Source organism: Hemiscyllium ocellatum, chromosome 45 (genome assembly GCF_020745735.1).
Source record: "Hemiscyllium ocellatum isolate sHemOce1 chromosome 45, sHemOce1.pat.X.cur, whole genome shotgun sequence".
Classification (NCBI taxonomy): Eukaryota; Metazoa; Chordata; class Chondrichthyes; order Orectolobiformes; family Hemiscylliidae; genus Hemiscyllium; species Hemiscyllium ocellatum.
In genome coordinates this window covers 23,353,067-23,372,520 of record NC_083445.1, presented here as the reverse complement: position 1 = coordinate 23,372,520, position 19,454 = coordinate 23,353,067, and the positions used below count along the sequence as shown (strand labels likewise).

General features: G+C 42.4%; 1 protein-coding gene across 4 annotated transcripts in view; it reads right to left on the bottom strand.

Annotated features, from left to right (window-relative positions):
• The window catches only part of mvb12a (multivesicular body subunit 12A), a 44,998-nt gene that overhangs the window by 5,694 nt on the left and 19,850 nt on the right, over nt 1–19,454 (bottom strand). For 3 of the 4 annotated variants that reach the window (XM_060855136.1, XM_060855137.1, XM_060855138.1), the window contains exons 2-9: nt 16,116–16,274; nt 11,676–11,774; nt 10,705–10,801; nt 9,243–9,372; nt 8,416–8,538; nt 7,950–8,056; nt 794–849; nt 108–167 (exon numbers count right to left, since the gene is read on the bottom strand). In XM_060855136.1, coding sequence (XP_060711119.1) covers nt 108–167; nt 794–849; nt 7,950–8,056; nt 8,416–8,538; nt 9,243–9,372; nt 10,705–10,801; nt 11,676–11,774; nt 16,116–16,211 — 768 coding nt within the window. In that variant the 5' untranslated portion in view covers nt 16,212–16,274. The remainder of the gene's footprint in view (nt 1–107; nt 168–793; nt 850–7,949; nt 8,057–8,415; nt 8,539–9,242; nt 9,373–10,704; nt 10,802–11,675; nt 11,775–16,115; nt 16,275–19,454) is intronic. The other variant, XM_060855139.1, reaches the window with a different exon arrangement.

Below are 19,454 nucleotides of genomic sequence, written 5' to 3'. Positions count from 1 at the left end.
GTGAACTGGAAATAAATACATCATGTGAAAATAGAAAGGGTGACAGGTTGTTTACCTTTGCAGGAAGTACTTTCAAATAACAAGCATCATGAGCATTTCTGACTTACCTCATTCTCTATCTCAGCATGGCTCTTAATTTGGAAATTTGCAATATTAGCACTGGGTACCTACAGAAGGACATGAAGGAATTACAGCACTCTGTACCATTGAAAAACAGCACAATATATTGTAACATTTCACCACTGAATATGGTGTAATGGCCAGTAATGTTTTGGGAGTTTGGTCTCTCCATCAGATTAAACCTTTGTGCTCGTGAATGCAGAACCAATCCAGCTTCAATAGTCACATATAACACATTTAATGTAAAAAAAAAAGCCCAAAGGTGCTTCACAGAAGCATTCTGATATAAACTCAGAGCCACTTAAGGAGATACTGGATCAGGTGACCAAAAAATATGTGTCAAAGTAGTAGGTTTTAAAAAGAGGAATGTTCTAAAAAAGGAGGAAAGTGAAGAGAAGGGTTAAGGGGGGAATTCCACATCTTAAGTCCTCCACAGTAAAGTAATTCAAATCAAAGCCATTCAACAGCAGAAGTATTTTCTTGGTCTGTTCTTCAAGTATTCACAATATGTAAATCGTTGCATCAGTAATTTCGTCAGTAGGTCAATGAAGACTGCAGAAATTAAACCAATATGTACTACTGCATGAAAAGCTCCTTAAAAAAAAGTTGGAATTGGGAGTCATTGAAGCTCTATTAAGACAATGATAATTATGTTGGTTTATACTGTACTTACATTCACAGAGGTGCTTTCAAATCTAGGATGCAACACAAATGGGACACCATCCATCGCTGCCAAATAGGGGGAAAAAAAAACGGAGTTTGTGAACAGGTTCATTATTCCAACTATTATAACGCCACTCAAAATTATATTGCCAGCTGCCTCTACCCCTACAGAATCCACATATCACACATTGTATGGTCCATTTCCATCGGGGGTCCCTCTGGTGCCTCATTGGAGCACAACTCCTTGCCTCTGCAGCAATCACCACCTCTTCTCAGGTAATAGCGGAGTGCCAGATGTCCTACTGGGACCATCATTGTTCAGCAAGTATGTTAAAATGGATAGTTACATAACAAAGAATGGGCAGTGATACAAGAGTCTTGGGTATGAGAGACAGAAGGGAGGAGTTAGGAGGTTAAAAGCAGTTACCATTTTTACATTTGTGCAACATATACAGTTGATTGTAACTCATGAGCTACTTTCCCAACACTGGCGCCTCATCCCAAACTGCTAAGTCCTCACTGTTTAGCAATTTGACCCTGTGATTCTCCATATTTGACACTGATGACATATTATGTTATTTCAGATTTCATCTGAGGATCAAGATCACATTTACATACACCCCATCCCTCCATCAGAACCATGGACCAATCTTGCATTGTCACTGTCAAGTCCCATTTAGTAGGTTTTCAACGTGCCTTTATTAAGTCTCAATATAGCTTCACAAGAAAGGTGTGCAACAGCAGAATATTTAAAGGACGGTCTCACCTCTCAAACAGATCACAGTTAGATTTAGCCCTATGCCTAGCATTAGGTCCAATTTCAGGGGGGAGAAAAGACTAAAATTGTATTTAAACTGAAATAATTATGAATAAGTACGTTCCTGTTAGGGTGAAGGGCAAGGCTGCTGATGTAGGGAATGCTGGATGACTAGAAAAATTGAGGTTTTGGTCAAGAATAAGGAGGAAGCATATATCAGGGACAGACAGTAGAGATTGAATGAATCGCTAGAAGGGTATAAAAGCAGTTGGAGTATACTTAAGTTGGAAGTCAGGAGGGCAAAAAAGGGACATGAGAGATATCTTTGGCAAAAATGGTTAAGGAGATCAAAGTTTGGGAGAAGATTTGTAGCTCGGGTGCTCGTTGTTGTGGTTCTGTTCGCCGAGCTGGGAATTTGTGTTGCAGACGTTTCGTCCCTTGTCTAGGTGACATCCTCAGTGCTTGCGAGACTCCTGTGCAGCGCTTCTGTGATCTTTCCTCCGGCATTTGTAGTGGTTTGAATCTGCCGCTTCCGGTTGTCAGTTCCAGCTGTCCGTTGCAGTGATCGATATATTGGGTCCAGGGCGATATGCTTATTGATTGAATCTGTGGATGAGTGCCATGCCTCTAGGAATTCTCTGGCTGTTCTCTATTTGGCTTGTCCTATAATAGTAGTTTTGTCCCAGTCGAATTCATGTTGCTTGTCATCTGCATGTGTGGAGATGACAAGCAACATGAATTCGACTGGGACAACACTACTATTATAGGACAAGCCAAGTAGAGAACAGCCAGAGAATTCCTAGAGGCATGGCACTCATCCACAGATTCAATCAATAAGCACATCGCCCTGGACCCAATATATCGATCACTGCAACGGACAGCTGGAACTGACAACCGGAAGCGGCAGATTCAAACCACTACAAATGCCCGAGGAAAGATCACAGAAGCGCTGCACAGGAGGCTCGCCAGCACTGAGGCTGTCACCTAGACAGGGGACGAAACATCTGCAACACAAATTCCCAGCTCGGCGAACAGAACCACAACATGGTTACAGAGAATCCAAAGGGATTTTACAAATACATTAAGGACAAAAAGGGTAACTAGGCAGAGAATAGGGCCCCTTAAAGTTCAGCAAGGCCATCTAAGAAGAACCACAGGAGGTGGGGGAGATATTAAATGAGAATTTTGCATCAGTGCTTACCATGGGGAAAGACATGGAAGGTAAAGAACTTGGGGAAAAATATATTGACATGTTGGATAATGGCTCAGTGGTTAGCACTGCTGTCTCAGTGTTAGGGACCTGTGTTTGATTCCCACAGTCCAAAAGAGACCTTATAGAGGTTTATAAAAATCATGAGGGGCATGGATAGGATAAATAGACAAAGTCTTTTCCCTGGGGTGGGAGAACTACAGGGCTTGCTTTAGGGTTAGAAGGGAAAGACATAAAAGGGACCTAAGGGGCAACTTTTTCATGCAGAGGGTGGTGCGTGTATTGAATGAGTTGCCAGAGGAAGTGGTGGAGGACAGTACAATTACAACATTTAAAAGGCGTCTGGATGGGTATTTGAATTGGAAGGGTTTAGAAGGATATGGGCCAAGTGCTAGCAAATGGGACTAGATACCTGGTTGACATGAACGAGTTGGACCGAAAGGTCTGTTTCTGTGCTGTATATCTTTATGACTATGTATAAATTAGGTAGATTTGCCATGCTAAATTGACTATAATGTCCAGGAAATTCAGGGTTACAAGGATAGGATAGGGTGGGGGGATGAGTCTGGATGGGATGCTCTTTGGCAGGTTGATGTGGACTTGATGGGCCGAATGACTTATTTTCACAGTGTAAGAATCTATGATTCTATGTCCATATTACAGAAGTCATGGTGCTGAATGTCTTAAAATGCAAAAAAGTTGGATAACTTCCCAGGGCTTTATCAGTGTACCCTAGAATTCTGTGGAAAATGAGTCCTGGGTCCCTTGCTGAGATACTTGTATCATTGATAGCCACGAGTGAGGTGCCTGAAAACTGGAGGTTGGCCAACTTAGTGCTAATATTTAAGAAAGATGGTAAAGAAACGTCAGAGAACTACAGACTGGTAAACTTGACATCGATGGTGGGCAAGTTGTTGGAGGGGATTCTGAGGGACAGGACTTACATTTGGAAAGGCAAGGACTGATTAGGAATAGTATCTCAGCATGGCTCTTAATTTGGAAGTTTACAATATTAGTACTGGGCACCTGCAGGAAGACATCAACAAGGATTTACAGCAGTCTGTACCATTGAAAAACAGCACAATATATTGTAACATTTCAACACTGAATATGTTCCTTTAGGGAAGGGAACTGCTGTGGGTCTGGAGATAAGACCAGACCAGGTAAAAATGGCAATATGATTGACTTTTAAGTGTCCTTTGAAATCGTGTAGTACACCTCTCATTTGTAACAATTGAAAATCTCAAAACGAAAGGAGTGACATCAGACAAATCGCCTGGTACTGATCAAGACTGTGTGGGAGGAAAATCACTCCTCACTAACTTGACCAAGCTTTGAATGAGTATTGAAAAGGGTTGAGAGCAGAGCAGTGGATGTGATCTATATGGACTTCAGTCAGGTGTTTGACAAGGTTCCTCATGATAGACTGGTTAGCAAAGTTTGGTCACATGGAATATAGGGAGAACTAGGTCAAAAGATGATGACAGAGAGTGGTGGTGGAGGGTTGCTTTTCAGATTAGAGGCCAGTGACTGATAGTGTGCCTCAAGGATCAGTGCTTTCGTCATTCAAACCATTTATTTAAATGTGAGTATAGGAGATATGGTCAATAAGTGTGCAGATGACACCAAAATTGGAGGTATAGTGGACAGCAAAAAAGTTACTTCAGATTACAATGGGATCTTGATCAGATGGGGTTTAATTTAGATAAACGTGAGATGCTGCATTTTGGAAAGGCAAATCAGGGCAGGATTTACATACTTAATGGTAAGATCCTTGGGTGTGTAGCTGAACAAAGAGAATTTGGAGTGCAGGTTCAGAGTTCCTTGAAAGTGCAGTCTCAGGTACATAGAACAAAGAACAATACAGCACAGAACAGGCCCTTCGGCCGATGATGTTGTGCCGAACATTTGTCCTAGCCTAAGCACCTATCCATGTACCTATCCAATTGCTGCTTAAAGGTCACCAATGATTCTGACTCTGCCACTCCCACAGGCAGCGCATTCCATGCCCCCACCACTCTCTGGGTAAAGAACCTACCCCTGACATTCCCCCATACCTTCCACCCTTCACCTTAAATTTATGTCCCCTTGTAACACTCTGTCGTACCCGGGGAAAAAGTCTCTGACTGTCTACTCCATCTATTCCCCTGATCATCTTATAAACCTCATCCTTCACCGTTCCAATGAGATTGGGCATAGCACTCTCAACCTATCCTCGTACGACCCATTCTCCATTCCAGGCAACAGCCTGGTAAATCTCCTTTGCACACTCTCCAAAGCTTCCACATCTTTCCTAAAGTGAGGCGACCAGAACTGCACACAATACTCCAAATGTGGCCTTACCAAGGTCCGGTAAAGCTGCAACATCACCTCACGACTCTTGAATTCAATCCCTCTGCTAATGAACGCTAATGCACCATAGGCCTTCTTACAAGCTCTATCCACCTGAGTGGCAACTTTCAAAGAGCTATGAACATAGACCCCAAGATCCCTCTGCTCCTCCACCTTACTAAGAACCCTACTGTTAAACCCTGTATTCCGCATTCTTATTTGTCCTTCCAAAATGGACAACCTCACACTTGACAGGGTTGAATTCCATCTGCCACCCCTCAGCCCAGCTCTGCATCATATCTAAGTCCCTTTGCAGCTGACAACAGCCCTCCTTACTATCCAGAACAGATCCCTGCGGAACTCCACTTGTAACTGGGCTCCAGGCTGAATATTTACCATACTGAGTTAGAAAAGCTTCCTGGACACACTGCACAAACACCGCCCCATCCAATCTACTTGATCTAAAGAGCTTCCAATCAATATTTGGGAAGTTGAAATCGCCCATGATTACCACCCTGTGGCTTCTGCACCTTTCCAAAATCTGTTTCCCAATCTGTTTCTCCACATCTCTGCTGCTGTTGGGGGCCCTATAGTAAACACCCAACAAGGTGACTGCTCTTTTCCTACTTCTGACTTCAGCCCATACTACTTCCAAAGGCAGATTCCCCTCGAACGGCCTTTTTGCAGCCATGATACCATTTCTCATTAGCAACGCCACACCCCCTCCTTTTTTACCACCTTCCCTAATCTTACTGAAACATCTGTAACCAGGAACCTCCAACAACCATTCCTGTCCCTCTTCTGTCCACATTTCCGTGATGGCCACAACATTCCAAGTACCAAGCCTTAAGTTCACCCATCTTATTTCTGATACTTCTCGCTTTGAAGTATACACACTTGAGCCCATCTCTGTGTCCGCAAGTATTCCCCGTCAGTGCTACCTTCTCCACAGCCTCCCTACATTCTTGAACATCCTGAAAAACCTACTTGCTGGACTACAAGTCCGGATCCCATCCCCCTGCCAAATTAGTTTAACCCCCCCCTCCCCCCCCCCGAATAGTGCTAGCAAACCTACCTCCCAGGTTATTGGTGCCCTTCTGGTTCAGGTGCAACCCGTCCTGCTTGTACAGGTCCCACCTTCCCCAGAATGCAGTCCAATTGTCCAAATACCTGAAGCCCTCCCTCCGACACCATCCTTGCAGCCACTTGTTCAACTGCACTCTCTCCATATTCCTTGCTTCACTGTCATGTGGCACCGGCAACAACCCAGAGATGACGACTCTGTCCGTCCTAGCTTTTAGCTTCCAGCCTAACTCCCTGAGCTCCTGAATGACCTCCCCACCCTTCTTCCTACCTATGTCGTTGGTGCCAATGTGCACCACGACTTCTGGCTGCACACCCTCCCCCTTAAGGATTCTGAAGACACGGTCCAAGACGTTTCGGACCCTTACACCCGGGAGGCAACAAACCATCCGAGAGTCTCACCAATGTCCACAGAACCGCCTGTCTGTCCCTTTAACTATAGTCTCCTATAACTAGTGCTCTCCTCCTCTCCCCCTTTCCCTTGAGCCTCAGAGCCAGACCTCGTGCCAGAGACCCGGTCACTGCAGCTTACCCCTGCTAGTCCGTTCCCCTCCTTCTCTACTCAAATAACAATCAATCACTTACCTTCCTGACCGGCTTTGCGCTCCGACCACTTCCACCCAGCTCCCGCCGCTCTCTCTGTGAAAAGACTGTTGGCGTCGAGGTAGTAGGATAGGGAGGAAGGTATTTGATATGCTTGCTTTTATTGGGCACTGCATTGAGTATAGGAGTTGGGGGGGGGGTCATATTGAGACATTGGTTAGGCCTTTTTCGGAATAATCTGTACAATTCTGCTCTCCCTGCTATAGGAAGGATGTTGTGAAAACTTGAAAGGGTTCAGAAAAGATTTACAAGGATGTTGCCAGGTTTGAGCTACAGGGAGAGGCTGAATAAGCGGAGGCTATTTTCCTGGAGCGTCGGAGGCTAGAGGGGTGACCTTATCGAGGTTTATAAAATCATGAAGGGCATGGATAAGGTAAATAGACAAGATCATTTCCCTGGAGTCGGGCAGTCCCAAAACTAGAGGGCATAGGTTTAAGGTGAGAGGGGAAAAGAATTGAAAAGGGACCCAAAGGGCAATTTTTTCTCGCCAAGAGTGGTGCATATATGGAGGGAGCTGCCAGAGGAAGTGGTGGAGGCTGGTATAATTATAACATTTAAAAATCATTCTGGAGGGCTAAATGAATAGAAAGCATTTGGAGGGATATAGGCCAAATGCTGGCAAATGGGACTAGATTTATCTCGGATATCTGGTCAGCGTGGATGGGTTTCCTTGCTATTTATCTCTATGACTCTTAAGTAAAGAGCAGTGTAGTAAACTACTGAATGTTACTAACCAGCACATTGAATATAATTACCCAAATAGACTACATACATTCTCATTGATGCACTAATTCTTTCAGCTTCAAAGTCTAAGAAAGTTGAAGGAGCAGCGTTCCAGAAGCTAGTCCTTCCAAATAAACCTATTGGACTATAACCTGGTGTTGTGATTTTTAGGTGGTTGTGGAGTAGAAGATCATAAGACACAGAATTTATAACAAAAAAGTTCAGTGTGATGCAACTGAAATTATATATCAAATAGCCAATAGCCTGATTTCAACTTCTGATGCTCTAGTTTTTCCTTTAATTAGGATGAGAAAATAGAACAGAAATCGTTGGGTGTAAGATGACTGGTGACTTATTTGGGGTATTGACTTATTTAGGGTGGGGGGTTTACAAGGAGGACAAGTAGTGAGGGAGTCGTCTAACTGGGAGGTGGACGGAACAATTGGAGTCCAATCTTACCTGAGATTCCATAAATATTTTCTGCACTGTACACAGAATCTTTGTGCTCCAGGGTAGTGCGCCTCTTGCTAAGTCGTACTGGGGCTACATCAAGTTCTTCCCTTTTCCTACAGCAATTGAAAGACAGATTAATTTTAGGATTTTATGATGTATGACACTAATGAATGCTTTATGCCAGTCAGACTTTCAACTCAGTCACTGCCAGGTCTGAATTTACACATTTTTGCAGCATAAATCTTTCTGAAGTTTAAAGGCTTTTTATTGTAACTGAATTTAATTGATAAACAAAACAGATGGGATTTTCTAAAAGGATCCAGTGAACTATCAAAAATCAGAACATATATTGCTTCACTTCATCTTTGTTCTGTCCCATTTTATCTTCCATTCATCTGCTAATCTGCATCATAATTCAAAGCTAAAACTTGCCATGCTTTCTGTGAAACATATTTATGCTTGTGCTAAGCACCTTGAGCTCTCATTCTCCAGTGACAGCCCTCTGATATCAAGAGCAATACTTCTTGGCTTGGGCAAAGGTTTTGGCTTGTCCAACCTCCCTTTTTTACACCAGATGACAAACCCACTCAGTTCTCTGCAAAACAAAACATAAAATAGTGAATAAAGACCTAAACTAAACACAGAACATGCTCAATAGAAACAGATGCACACAGGTGTAAATATGCAGATGTGTGATAAATAAATAATAACCACGGAAATGGCAAATATAAAGTGCACAGGATCTCAAAGGTTTCAAATTATCCATAGTCCCTTCAAATCCCAAGGTTAAGTAAATCAGACTAGTCACAGTGAGATTCATAACTGGGCATCAGAAAATCTAACAACTGAAGGTGTTTGGTTAAATATACTTACTCGTAACAGACTAATGCAAAAATCAGAGGACAGTCATGGAACCAGAAACGTGGAATATAAATTGATTGTGGACTTAAAATTAATCAAGTATTTTTCTGCTTTGAGGAATTGGTGTTGGCGAGGCTGCACATCATAGCATGCTAGTGCAGCCCCAGATATTACCCCAATGTTTCTTGAAGGTATGGTATTTCAGGGTGTGCTTGTAACTAGCTTGAACACTCGTCCAGTAAAGAGGCTAGGATAGAAAGTGGCTCTTGTACAGAGTGTGGGCTAATTTGTCTTTTAGAGGAAACGTCAAATCTAGAGGCAATAAATATATTAAAAAGATCAGTAAAAACTGTGGAAATATACTTCAACCATGCTAAAAGTCCACTTGGTTGTGTAACATAAAATGTTGTATTGATACTGATCAAAGGTTTTGCTTACCCTATGCATGTGTATAAAGGTACAATTTGCTTGCTTTTTCCAGTCAGTTTGATATCAAAAACAGCAGAGTCAGCTCCACCGAACGGGACTGTCTTAATACACAGTCGTTTCTTTTTAGACACGATGACCTCTGGGGAAAGAAAAATGGCAACCATTATTTAACCTGCGAAATCAGCAAATGAATCATAGGGTTAAGAGTGGTGAATCCACATGCCTAACACCACTGGAGTTTTGGGTTACAGGTGAGAATGTTGCATACTGCAATTCCAGAATCACTTATTATCCCAATTTCATGCCAGTTCAGTGGAGTGATTGAAATGACCTTCATGTATCTCAACAATACAATAATACAACTGAATGCCTGAAGGTGCTGCTCTAAAGATGCTAGGTGCATTTCTTGTGATTGCTCCTCCTCTTTAGTCATTGCCTAAAAGGGCAAAGGGTTGTTCCCGAGTCTGAGAAAAATCACTCGGGTGCACTAAATTAAGGTGAACACAGGGACACTCTGGTCAATCCAACCATGTTTTAGGGTCTTTCAAATGTCTGGGTCACCCTAGATTCCGATCCCTTTGATGCCCATCAGCTCTCCAAGAACTTTGTGACTGGTGAGAATTACTGAGCACACCAGCTGACAGAATGGAACATCTTAAACCTGCATGTGTGTTCAATTTGTTGCAAGTTGCTGGTTTTGCTGCTGTCCACTTTGTATACAGACAGAGACACTTAGCTAATCATTAATTCTTAACGTATCAAACTTTAGTGTCTAAGTAAGGGAATACTCGGTCTTTGAGCCCCAAAAATCTAACTCTCAAAACATTTTTCTTTATTGCTTTGTCCCATGTAGATTTCATAGGTCTGCAATTTGTAAGCTGTTACTCCAAGCCCAATTTAACTCTAATTTGGAACACGTACAGCCTTTAACATCTGTAACTCTGCAAATCAGAACAAGCAATGTGTTCTCTGCAGGCAGTATATACATGGACATATGGCAAGTGAACACAAATAGATAATCCTGCACGAATTAGTCAGCTACACTGCAGCTCACAAAGTTACAAGATAAACTGACAATCTCAGCGTAATTGCTTGCCTCCATATAGTGTCTCTGTTGTAGCAAGATGGTGCAAGGCAGTTCATGGAGACAAAATTAAGCAGGAGAGAATAGGTACGCAAGCATCATTTGTCAATGAGAGCTTGGAAAGAAAAAGTGTTTGAACTTCAACTTTCTGACACCAAGTCAAAAGTGGTGTCGTAAAGACAGATTCAACTTCTCTCAACTTCTAGAAACCAGAGAACTGTCAAGAGTTCAGCTACAAATCAGGCTTAAATTGTGAGAGGTATTCTGTGAATCTCCATATTCTGTGAATTCATCAAGAAAATCCCTCAACTTTAGATAAGTATATTTTCAAGATCAGTGACAGCCCCACATTCCAATATCCTTATGTCTGTTATCAGAAATACTCACTGGGATCCAGGAACTCAGAAATGAAGGCATATCCTGATGGTAGAGGGTTCTTATCGGGAAGTAACTGGATGTCTGAGACAATGTCCCCTTGAGGGTTCTGCAAACAGGGCACAGCAGCAGTGTTACATTATCATGTCCTCACTAAGACCTGCACTGAAAATATTTGCAAACCTTATTATTTCTTGACACTACTGAGAGTGTCTTAACATTGACTAATAGTCCATAATCCACAGCCACATTTATTATTTGTTTCCTTCAGTTTCTTCTTGAAGGTGCTAATTTTGTGCCAATCTTCTAATAACCTAACTCCACCAATCACACTGTCTGTCCATCACCCCCACTGACACAAACACCACAAAGATTTCTTATGCATGCCTAGCAGGCATCCGACGACAGGTATGGTAGAAGTAACCCCAAGGTTGTCTTGAATATAAAAGGTTTTCTTCACAGATGCTGCCAGACCTGCTGAGCTTTTCCAGCAAATTCTGTTTTTGGTTCCAATTTTCAGCATCCACAGTTCTTTAGATTCCTTTAATAATATAAAAAAAAACTTTCCCAGGAAGGATCAGAAAATGGGATTCTGGACAGATTTGCCTCCCTGGTTTTGGCATTGAGAGGCTAGTGTGAGACTATCACCAAGAGTTCAGCAGAAATTGGTTAACTCAGCCCAAATGATACAACCAGAACTTCAAGCAACGTGAGTCAGTGCTAGAGTTTATAATTCTCTTTTCGTTCATAGTTATTGTTGCTGTAACAAAATGTCTCGGCCTTTGAAATGCTGGGATGAGGTGGTGAATGTGGAGGTTGGGGTGGCACTGACAGGGAAGATCACAAGATAAATGAGATTCAAGTTGCTTTCTCTTGAATTAATTTCAACAGTTGCACCAAATTTATTCTTCTGAAATATTGCACTTTTTCTGTGCCATGGGCTGTAAACAGGTACCTAGCTGAGGGCGGATATATTAACTTACCTCTTTATTCAGCAGTGAGCTTACACACAGATAACAATTGGATTTCTGGCCAAAGCCCTTTGCAAAATTTGCGGAGGAGCCATCTGTAGTTGTCACAATCTAGAATACAAAAGGTTATAGATGATGTAATTGGAGGCGCTGGTGGTAGTTGAAGAGTTGTCAAATGTCTAACAATTCTCATAATTTGGGGCAAGTGATGCAAAAGAAAACTCACATGGAGAAATCACTGAATACAGAAAAGGCCCTTCAGCATGTCAATCTGCGCTGACTAAAACTATGCTAAAATCTACACTTGTCCCACTTTTCAGCACTTGATGCATAGCCTTGAATGTTATGACACCTAAACAGTTCATTAGAGTACTTTTAAAAGGTTGAGATTTCCTGCCTCAACTGCCCTTCCAGGCAGTGCATCCCAGACCCACATCACCCTCTGGATGAAAAGAATTTCCTCAAGTTCCCTCTAAACTTCACACCTTTTACATTACACAAACATCCCCCGGTTACTAACCCTTCAACTAATGAAAACAGCTGCTTTCTATCCACCCTGTCCATGCCCCTCAATTTTATACATGCCTGTCATGTCCCCCTCAGCCTTCTCTGCTCCAAAGGAAAAAAACCCAAGCTTATACAGCTTCTCTTCAACACTGAAATGCTCCACCTCAGACCAAATCCTGGTGGACTTCCTCTGCACCCCTCCAATGCAATCACATCTTTCCTATAGTTTGATGTCCAGATATAAAAAGCTCTCCTGAACACATTTCAAGTAATCTGTCCCCTCTAAACACTTTACGTTATGAGTATTCCAATTATTGCAGGGAAGATGTTTTTTGAAAATTCACTCATTGGACATGGACATCACTGGCAAGCTGCTGGACATTTCAGAGGACAGTTGAGATTCAACGACATTGCTGTGGGTCTGGAGTCACATGTAGGCAAGGCTGGACCAGATGAGGATGACTGATTTCTTTTCCTGAAGGATGATCGTGAGCCAGATGGGTTTTTCTGACAATTGACAATGATTTTATAGTCATCAGTTGAATCCGAATTCCAGCATCTGTTGTAAGGAAATTTGAACCCAGGTCCACAGAACATTAGCCGAGTTTCTGGATTAATGGTCTGGTAAAAATACCATTAGGCCATCACCTCGCCATAAAATGGTCATATGACTACCCTTATTATTCTTAAGTACCCAGTGAATTGACTACATATCTGCTTCTCTATTATCCACTGACTGTTTGGGGACTGTTTGGACATCCCAGCAGTGCGTCTGTCCCCTTCTTACTTCTAGGCTGTATCCACAAAGCCTCATTTTAAGACCCTTCCAAAATATCATCCCTCCTTAATAAATAATGACACCACATTCTCTTTATACCCTCCCCTGTCCTGTATTGTCTTAAGATTCTGTATCTCTGAATGTTGCGTTGGCAGTCTTGTTCCTCTTGCAACCATGTCTTTGGGACAGTAACAATCTGCAACCTTAACTGTTGGATATATCTGACAGTTTCGTCGAGCTGTTTACATTGAATCAGCAACTGAAATTTCCTGATCATTTCTCAATTTAAAGAACAGGAAAGAAACGAGTTCACTCACATCTAAGAATTCATTGCGTTTTATCCTTCCTGTTGAATTTTCTTGATTTACTCCGACTTGCCTCTTTGAAACTGCTGGGGGGTATATCACCAGATGCTTTCACTCCCAAAACTTCACTTTTGCTCTCTGACTATTTACATGACCATACACCGCTGAACTCCAAGTGCCAATATATTTGCAGTGTTTCTTGCATGTGGCAGTATTAAATGTACTTTGAAAATCTATAAACCACATTTGCATCCAAGTTTCCTGCCTGCTGTTATTGGTCTGCCTACAAGTTCACTAAACCTTCTGTGCTTGCTGCAAGTTGTCATCTGCAAATCTAACTGATGTTATCATCTGCCCAAGACTCTGTTTCTTCAAACACATCTTTAAATCATTGTTTCTGCATAGACATTGAAGAGCCAGTGACAAACAAAAAACTTGTAACAATCACAGAGGAAGGATTGCAAGACTTGGCAGATTGAATAGTAATAGACATGAACTTTAGAGTTAAAGTAAACATGTCAACACCAAAGTGACACAACTTTCAAAATCATCAAGATTTATGTATTCTTAGAAGGAGACTACTGGGAAAAGTGCAAGAATTCAAGAATTTTAGGAAGCATGATGTCTGAAGATGAAAGATGTAATGTTAAAATAAGAACAAGATCAGCAATGGGAAAGGCTATATTTGGTAGGAGATGGCTGGTCATCGGAAAGCTGAATAAACAACTTAAAAACCAACTGAAGATCTCAATTTTGTGTGTTGTTTTCTAAGGAAGTGAAACATGGATATTATTAAAGGAAATTACCAACTAGGTACATAACTTTGAATTGTGCATTTAAAGGAAAATGGAAAGGATCTGCTGGACAGAAGAAAATAACACGTTGAAATGGAGTGAACAAACAAAAAATTATTGAACAATGTTAGGAAAAGGAAGCTAGGGCACATTGCAAGAGGAAGCACACCTGTGAGAGAAACTATGGAGGGAAGATCTCAAAGAATAAGAGAATGAGAAAGAATATCAATACTAGACTGCTTGAAAATTGAAATTTGATTTGCAAATGAAAATACTAGCAAAGAATAGAGGATAACAGAAAGACTGTTATAAGCCAAGCACTGCCCTCAGATAAAATACATCCACTATCTTTACTTATTTTTTCCAGGAATTCAACAGTTGATCAAACATGCTTGTCTTTTAGAAATCTAGACTGGTCCTGAATAGCCCCTGATTTATTAGCTTAATTCAGGATGGACTCTAGCAGTTTTTCAAAAATTCCCTTCCAGACTCCTCCTTCATCTGAATGGCTTAAGTTATCAGTGTGACGAATTACTTTTCATTAGTTGGATGGCTGCAGCTCAACAGAGTCTACAATATCATAGCCTGCTTGGCTGGTAATCCATCTATCAGAGGTGCACCATGGCAGCAGTGCCTTCCATTTTGATGGAAAGATCTTCAACAAGATCTCCCAAACTCAACCAGCTGGAGGGACAACTGCTGCCTGGGAGTCAGGATCATCATCTACAACTTTCCTTCCACATTATACACCATCCTGACATGTTCCTTCATTGTTGTTGTTGTTGAGTCAAAACCCTGGGATTCCCATCTAATGGCTGTGGGAGTTACCTTCACCACCCATACTGGTATAGTTCAAGAAACAGTGCATCAGTATATCTACTGATTTGAATCACATGTCACCAGATTTTAACATCCAACTAAGTGACTGGAATGTGCAGGAGTTTGGTTTAACAAAAGAGCTTCCGTTCATCCAGCGGTCACAGCACTGACAACACAACACTCCCTCAGTTTTGCATGGATCGATCAGTCCAAAGTATATGATCAGACCCACAACATTTTTGCTCATTAGAAAATAGTAAGAAATCGATTTCTTTTTGGTGGCATGCTCCCATAAACAATGAAAGCCCTACAAATTCATCAGTACAAGGTATTACAATAAGCCCTAGTTTGAATACCAGCCCTATTTTTTTTCAGCCAAGAACCAGCACAGGTATTAGGATGTTTGACCTTTTTAAGATTAGATTACTTAGTGTGGAAACAGGCCCTTCAGCCCAACAAGTCCACACCAACCCGCCAAAACGCAACCCCACCCAGACCCATTCCCCTACATTTACCCCTTCACTTAACACTATGGGTAATTTAGCATGGCCAATTCACCTGACCTGCACATTTTTGGACTGTGGGAGGAAACCGGAGCACCTGGAGGAAACCCACGCAGGCACGGGGAGAATGTGCAAACTCTACACAGTCAGTCGCCTGAGGCAGGAATTGAACCCGGGTCTCTGGTGCTGTGAGGCAGCAGTGCTAACCACTGTGCCACCATGCCGCCCACAGATTTTGTTAAGGTGGACAAAAATAAAGTTGTCACCTGTTGTCTTGGCCGAGTGGTCTAAGCAGCTGGCATGGGGCTTGTCTCCGCAGTGTCGTGTGTTAGACTCCAAAAGCTCTTATTAGTGGGCGGCACGGTGGTTAGCACTGCTACCTCACAGCACCAGAGACCCGGGTTCAATTCCCGCCTCAGGAATTTGCACATTCTCCCAGTGTCTGCGTGGGTTTCCTCTGAGTGTTCCGGTTTCCTCCCACAGTCCAAAAATGTGCAGGTTAGGTGAATTGGCCATGCTAAATTGCCTGTATTGTTAGGTGAAGTGGAATGGGTCTGGGTGGGTTGCGCTTCAGTGGGTCGGTGTGGACTTGTTGGGCCGAAGGACCTGCTTCCACACTGTAAGCAATCTAATCTAATATTTGAGTTAAATTACAAAGGCTCAGATAAGGTTTCATGTTTATTCATTCCAAAAAATTGTGAGCTGAAATCATAATGACTGTAATCCAGTCAAATGTACAGACATACCAGTTGATATTCCTTTGGACATGTGCTCTGGCTTGAGGCCCATCCTACTCCAGTGAGTGGATAGCAATTTGGATCATCGATCTCCAGTGCAGCCATTCGGAAGAAGGCACAAGATACAGCCTACACAGCAACCAGTGCTTCATCAATTCGGTTCTCTCACTAGGATCAAATGAAAGCAAAAGCATTAAAAGGAGTGGTTAAAGGAGAAAAATATCTGACTATAATAATCACTCGGTTGTCAAAGTAGAGCCTGGTTTGTTTCAAGGAAAGGAATTATGGCAAATATTAGTTCTCCAGCATTAAAATAGGCTTATCACAGGCTCGTAGAGTCCTGCAACACAGGGATAGGCTCTTTGGCCAAACTTGTCCACGCCGACCAAAATGCTTATCCTATTTTCCTGCACTTGGCTCACATCCTTCTAAACCTTTCCTATCAATGTATTAATGTTGTTAATGTGCCCACCTAACGCAGTACAGGCCCTTCAGCCCTCGATGTTGCGCCGATGTGTCCTACCAATCTGAAGCCCATCTAACCTACACTATTCCATATGCTTGTTCAATGACGACTTACATTCAGTTAAAGTTGACGAATCTACTACCTTTGCAGGCAAAGCATTCCATACTTTTACTACTCTGAGTAAAGAAACTACCTCCGACATCTCAATTTAAAGCTATGCCCCCTCGTGCTCGCCATCACCATACTTGGAAAAAGGCTCTCCCTGTACACCATATCTAACCCTCTGATTATCTTATATGTCTCTACTAAGTCACCTCTCAACCTTTTTCTGTCCAAAGAAAACAGCCTCAAGTCCCCTCAGCCTTTCCTCGTAAGACCTTCCCTCCATACCAGACAACATCCTAGTAAATCTCCTTTCTAAAGCTTCCACATCCTTCTTATAATGCGGTGACCAGAAACACAATACTCCAAGTGTGGCTGCGCCAGAGATTTGTACAGCTTCAGCATAACCTCATGGTTCCGGAACTCAATCCCTCTATTAATAAAAGCTAAAAAACTGTATACCTTCTTAAAAGCCCTACCAACCTGGGTGGCAACTTTCAAGGATTTGTGTGCCTGGACACAGATCTCTCTGCTCATCAACACTGCCAAGAATCTTACCATTAGCCCAGTACTTTGCATTCAGGTTACTCTGACCAAAGTGAATCACCTTACACTTGTCCGCATTAATCTCCATTTGCCACCTCTCAGCCCAGCTCTGCAGCTTATCTATGTCTCTCTGTAACCTACAACATCCTTCATTACTATCCACAACTCCACCGACCTTAGTGTCGCCTGCAAATTTACTAATCCAACCTTCTACGCTCTCATCCAGGTCATTTATAAAAATGACGACCAGCAGTGGACCCAACACCGACCCTTGCAGTACACCACTGGTAACTGGACTCCAGGATGAACATTTCCCATCAACCACCATCCCCTATCTTCTTTCAACAAGCCAATTACTGATCCAAACTGCTATGTCTCCCACAATCCCATTCCTCCACATTTTGTACAATACCCTACTGTGGGGAACCTTATCGAACGCCTTGTGGAAATCCATACACGCCACATCAACCAGTTTACTCTCATCTACCTGTTTGGTCACCTTCTCAAAGAATTCAATAAGGTTTGTAAAGCACAACCTACCCTTCACAAAACCGTGCTGACTATCCTGAAGGGGAAAGTGAGGACTGCAGATCCTGGAGATCAGAGCTGAAAATGTGTTGCTGGAAAAGTGGATGTTGCCTGACCAGCTGCAAGGAGCAGGAGAATCGACGTTTCAGGCATGAGCCCTTCTTCAGGAATGCAGAAATACTTATTTCCTCATTCCTGAAGAAGGGCTCATGCCCGAAACATTGACTATCCCTAATCAAATTATTCTTTTTTAGATGATTATAAATCCTATCTCTTATAAACTTTTCCAACACTTTACTAACAACCGAAGTAAGGCTCACTGGTCTATAATTACCTGGGTTGTCTCTACTCCCCTTCTTGAGCAGGGGAACCACATTTGCTATCCTCCAGTCTTCTGGCACTATTTCTGTAGACAATGACGATTTAAAGATCAATGCCAAAGGCTCGGCAATCTCCTCCCTGGCTTCCCAGAGGATCCTAGGATAAATCCCATCCGGCCCAGGGAACTAATCGATTTTTACACTCTGCAGGATTTCTAATACCTCTTCCTTGTGAACCTCAATCACACCTTGTCTAGTAGCCTGTGTCTCAGTATTCTCCTTGACAACATTGTCATTTTCTAGAGTGAATACTGTCAAAAAATATTCATTAAATGCTTCCCCTACCTCTTCTGACTCGACACACAACTTCCCACTACTATCCTTGATTGGCCCTAATCTTACTCTCATCATTCTTTTATTCCTTAAATACCTATGGAAAGCCTTAAGGTTTACCCTGATCATATCTGCCAACAACTTCTCATATCTCGTCCTGGCTCTTCTGAGCTCTCACCTCTATCATTTTCGCTGACAGCCTATTCCATGTTTATACCATCCTCTGCATAAAAATGTTGCCCCTCAGGTTCCCTTTCATTCTTTCTCCTCTCAACTTAAACTGATGCCTTCTAGTCCTCTATTCCCCAAGCCTGAGAAAACTACTGAGTGCAGTCACTCTATCCACACCACTCATGATCTTATATACCTCTATAACATCTTCCCTCAGTCTCCTATGCTCTAAAGAGAAAGTCCTAGCTTGTCCAACTTCTCCCTATAACTCAGTCCCTTGAGTCCTGGCAACATCTTTGTAAATTTCTTCTGCGCTCCTTCCAGTTTAGAAAGAATGTTACTAACAACAAGGTGACCAAAACGGAACAACACTCCAAGAGCGGCCTCATCAATGTCCTGTACAACTGCAACACAACTTCCCAACTTCAAAACTCAATGCCCTAACTGATGAAGGTGAAGTGGGAAATGACATGGGGCATGCTGATACAGGGCACACAGACAAGATGGCCACTGACCAACTTATTCGCTCACTTAGCACACAAGATGGCCAGAGTCATTACACGGAAAAGTACAGCAAAACATACACAGATACTGCCTGAGGCTAACAGGATACCAGCACAATAGATGCATAACATAGATGATTAGTTTAAGGCGGGTGGGGGAAGAGAATACACAATCAGTAATGTCTACTGCCTGCCGAAGTGTCCGAGTCCAGCCACCACCTTCAATAGAAATGTTAACTACCTGAGACTGTTCGTATACAAGTGTTAATACTTCAGATTTGCAGGAATGGAAAACAATCTTCTTTCTCAAGAAGAAAGATCACAACCAACAACTCTATCAATGGACTTCCAAGTAGCTGCTGAAACTGACAATGACTCT